Source organism: Eurypyga helias, unplaced genomic scaffold, assembly GCF_000690775.1.
Source record: "Eurypyga helias isolate BGI_N326 unplaced genomic scaffold, ASM69077v1 scaffold36675, whole genome shotgun sequence".
Lineage (NCBI taxonomy): Eukaryota > Metazoa > Chordata > Aves > Eurypygiformes > Eurypygidae > Eurypyga > Eurypyga helias.
In genome coordinates this window covers 6,241-9,984 of record NW_010250100.1, presented here as the reverse complement: position 1 = coordinate 9,984, position 3,744 = coordinate 6,241, and the positions used below count along the sequence as shown (strand labels likewise).

Below are 3,744 nucleotides of genomic sequence, written 5' to 3'. Positions count from 1 at the left end.
AGCAGGTCCCAGCGGACATATCTGAAGAGCTCTTATGGATGTTTAGCTGTTGCCACTCGAAGCAAAAGGAAGAGTGTATTGTAACATGTTCAGACCTGTGTGTGCCTGGTTTGGCAAGATGGCTCATGTGCTGCTAAGCAGAATATACAGCACTGGAATTTTGCCCTAAGACACTAATTTGTGTCTCTCTTCTCTACCCAGCCACATATTTAAAAAAAAAAAAAAATTACTAGAATATAATGAAGTCTGACATCTCCACTGCCACATTTAGAGAAATAGCTAAATCTGACTCAAAGGCAATAAATAATGTACTAATAAGACCCTGGCAAGGCTTTCAAGTGTATAATACTATTGAAGTTGGGGTTTTGGTTTTTTTAACTACTTTCTGTGATTTCTAGAGATTGGACTTTGACAGGGAGTGGTGCTGCTGTCACGTACATGCAATATAATATTTTTTCTTCCCAGCTAAAGGAAAAAGTCATCTGTGCAGTGAAACATTCAGGACTGCCCTTTTCCAACATTTTCATGTACACATAAGGTTATTTTCACGTACACATGAGGCTATTTCTGATTTTTGCTTCAGGTTCAGTGACAGCTTTGGAAAACAAAGATAAAGTGGAATTAAATTAATGCCATGGGCTCTGTGTCTCTTTTACAGAAGAGCTTTCTGGCTTTCCTTGTTGCAACGGGCACGATAGTGACACTGGCCAATGCATACTGCTTTTTTAAAAGGAATAAACCAGGGGAGCCTGAAAAGGTAAGGACAGAGAAGGTCCTCTCATTTGATTGTTCAGAACAAACATTGCTCAGCTCTATGTGGACCTGCCAGGAAGGGCTCGAAATACAAGGAAGTGGGGGAGGTGTCAGAAAGACATGAATAAGAGGTACCAGAATCAAGTTTCCAAACATAGGTAAAAACAGTGTCTTTCCTTGGACTGCCTATGGTTGCTGTTGGTTGTGGGCTGCTATTTCTATTCCAGCACATGGAGCTGATGCTGGAGTTGGGAGTAGTTCTGAACAAAGTGTGGTGCCAGGTGGCAGACCTGGCTGTTTAGTTGCTCACTTTAACCCCAGATCTGTCACACAGTGAAGTGAAGAACAAGTAAAGAAGAAACAGTTCAGGCTCTCAAAATAGTAGAGGTAGTCACTTGGAGAACAAAAAGACTTCTACTTTACTATTACCAAGAAAAACATTTTCATAAAACTTGCAAATCATTTTTAAGCTTTCCAGCCTTTATGTGGAGGCTTAAAGAACATATTTTGTTTTGCTACTGTCTTATGCAGGCTGTATCCTAGATGGAAAACTGTACCCCTTTGGAGAGACTCCAAGGACAGAAGGCTATTTGAGATGCAGCTGCAGCCCAGATGTAATGCATTGCTGCTCCCTGTAAGTTTGAACTTCTTGGTGGTATCATTGCCCATAGGAAGACCACAGCTTTTCAGTGGCTGGGAGTAAATGAGTTTCTACTGGCACAAGAGAGCATTTCCTCACCCTTGTCACAGAGCTAGGGCAAGTCACATATAGCTCTTGATCATTTGGATACTTGGCTGCTGACTGGGCCCTTCCAGACACATCCAGTTGGTGCTTGCCTTTAATTCTGAGCAACTTGTGAACCCCTCTTACACTGCAGTTAAGTCTTTCCTTAGCAGGGAAAGTAGGGGTAGGAAGAAATTAATTCCACAAGGGACTTAAGTGGAGCTACTTTTGATGATTTGAATCCCTTTCCGGTGATGCTTTTCTCCAGTGAACATGCTGACTCTAGGGTGACAAGGCTCTGCTCTGAAGTATCCATCTCCAACATCCTCCTTCCATCTTATCCTACCTTCTCAAATGGCCAAAATGGCTTGATTATGATCTGCCTTTGCACACATGACACTCAATCTGTCTGGAAACAGTTACTACATTCTAACCAAACTGGCAGTGATGAAAAATTAATGGAGGAGATAAAACATCCTTAGACCACACTTACGTCACACTGTAGATTGCTGTGCTAGAAATCCCTATGCTAGTGCTGAGCATACTGGTACACCTACACAGCGCAGTGCAGCAAGGCATCATTAGAGGCCCCGAGAGCTGTAGCTGTCTGACACTCAAACTAGCTAGGCTGGTCTTAGCCATTGTTTCAAAGGTATCTCACTCAGCACTAGTTCAAGCTATAATCTTTGAACCACTGGAGTATTGAGGCTTTTATTGTTCTCAATCTTATAGCTGCTTTCTCTTTGCCAGTGACAACTTTTATACTCCTGTTAATTATGACAAAAAGAACTGTAAAGTCATTTTTAACAACAAAAGCTGTGACTATGACATGGTGTGGAAGGATGACCCCTCAAAGGAGTGCTTTGTCTATTCTTGTGTGGCCTAACAACCTACCTGCTCTGAGCCACTCTGCACTGTGGAATTCCTCCCCTTTCTACAGATGCTTTGTCACTACAGAGAAGCTTGAAGACAGGCAAGATCTTTTAAGAGAGAGTACTTCAGCAGCTCATTTTAAATCTAATTGTTCTAATTATTGATTCTAATTCATTATACAAGATGCATAATCAGATATAATGTCTTATTTCTATCATTACTTACATTGGTATCACTGAGATTTTTTGAATACAATAAACCCAGATGAAACATCCAAAGATGCTTCATAATGATGATTCTTTTTATGTAATATCACTGGGAAATATCACCTTCTTTGAGAAAGGAATTAATTTGCTTCACTACACTGACATGCCATGCACCAGTGCCTTGTCACAAGCTGCTCTCACGCTTTGCAGGTTCTGTTCTAGCCAAGGATCAGAGCAGGTATTTAGCTCACCAGGTGTCAAAATCCATTATCATTTGGAAGGGATGCACTGTTTGGGACATGCTGTACAATAGCTCCTACTCAGGACACAAATTACTGCAGAAGTTTTGGCAAGACCTGTGCTGCTAACACCTATGCCCTCTGATAAAAAGGTGGGGATGGAAGATCTGCAGTTAACTGTTGTATGGTTTGAAAAGAAATACACCTTCCAGAACAGTGGACTGTTTAACCATGTTCCATAATCACAAGTCTGTGTCTTGTAAAAGTACAAGGTTACACACAGCTGAGCATTCTTAAGGCAGGGATCCCCACTTAACCCAGAATCAATTGTCAACCTCTATTTATTCAGCAGGGGTAGAGGCTTCAAGGCAGCCTGTCTCAGGCTCTGCAGGCCATCAGTAAAATCAGAAGAATTTAACTTGGTATGTTTTTCCTGGCTTTATTTTTGGTAATTTGCCTGTGAATGTTGTTTTAAACTTTCTTATGGCTTCACTTAAGATACCGTTTTTGTGGGGGAAAAAAATCCAAGCATTTTGCAAGCACTGGTATTACATACTTCACCTTTAAAAGTTCTCTGTACTACAGGATGGATATCTGTCAACTTGCATTAATCCATCTGTATGATGGATATTTTTTAATCCAACTTTTAAAAATAAACATTTTCATGGCTAAAAAAAAAAATTACTTGGAGGTTCCTCATAGATTATTTTTTAATTTGAACCACTGAGAAGTACATACATCAAGATTACCATCCAGTTTGGTGTAGTCTCGAACTGTGTCATGTAATACTGGGATTGTTTCAGTATTCCAAGTTTTTCCCTACCAGAGTCTTACAAATTAAGACTACGTTTTTATCCTGGAACTTACGAAAACTAGTTTCTTATCTCATAAGGTCACCTTCATGTTCTTCATGCAACTACAGTGTAGGTGGGGTATAAACAGAATGAAA

The 3,744-nt window shown here is 40.3% G+C and overlaps 1 protein-coding gene across 1 annotated transcript; it reads left to right on the top strand.

Moving 5' to 3' along the window:
• Positions 1–634: 634 nt before the first annotated feature.
• Positions 635–2,363, top strand: LOC104509598 (beta-microseminoprotein-like). The gene is made up of 3 exons (XM_010151583.1): positions 635–755; positions 1,282–1,387; positions 2,228–2,363. The coding sequence occupies exons 1-3, from the start codon at positions 635–637 to the stop codon at positions 2,361–2,363; spliced, it is 363 nt and encodes a 120-aa protein (XP_010149885.1).
• The last annotated feature ends 1,381 nt before the right edge of the window (positions 2,364–3,744 follow it).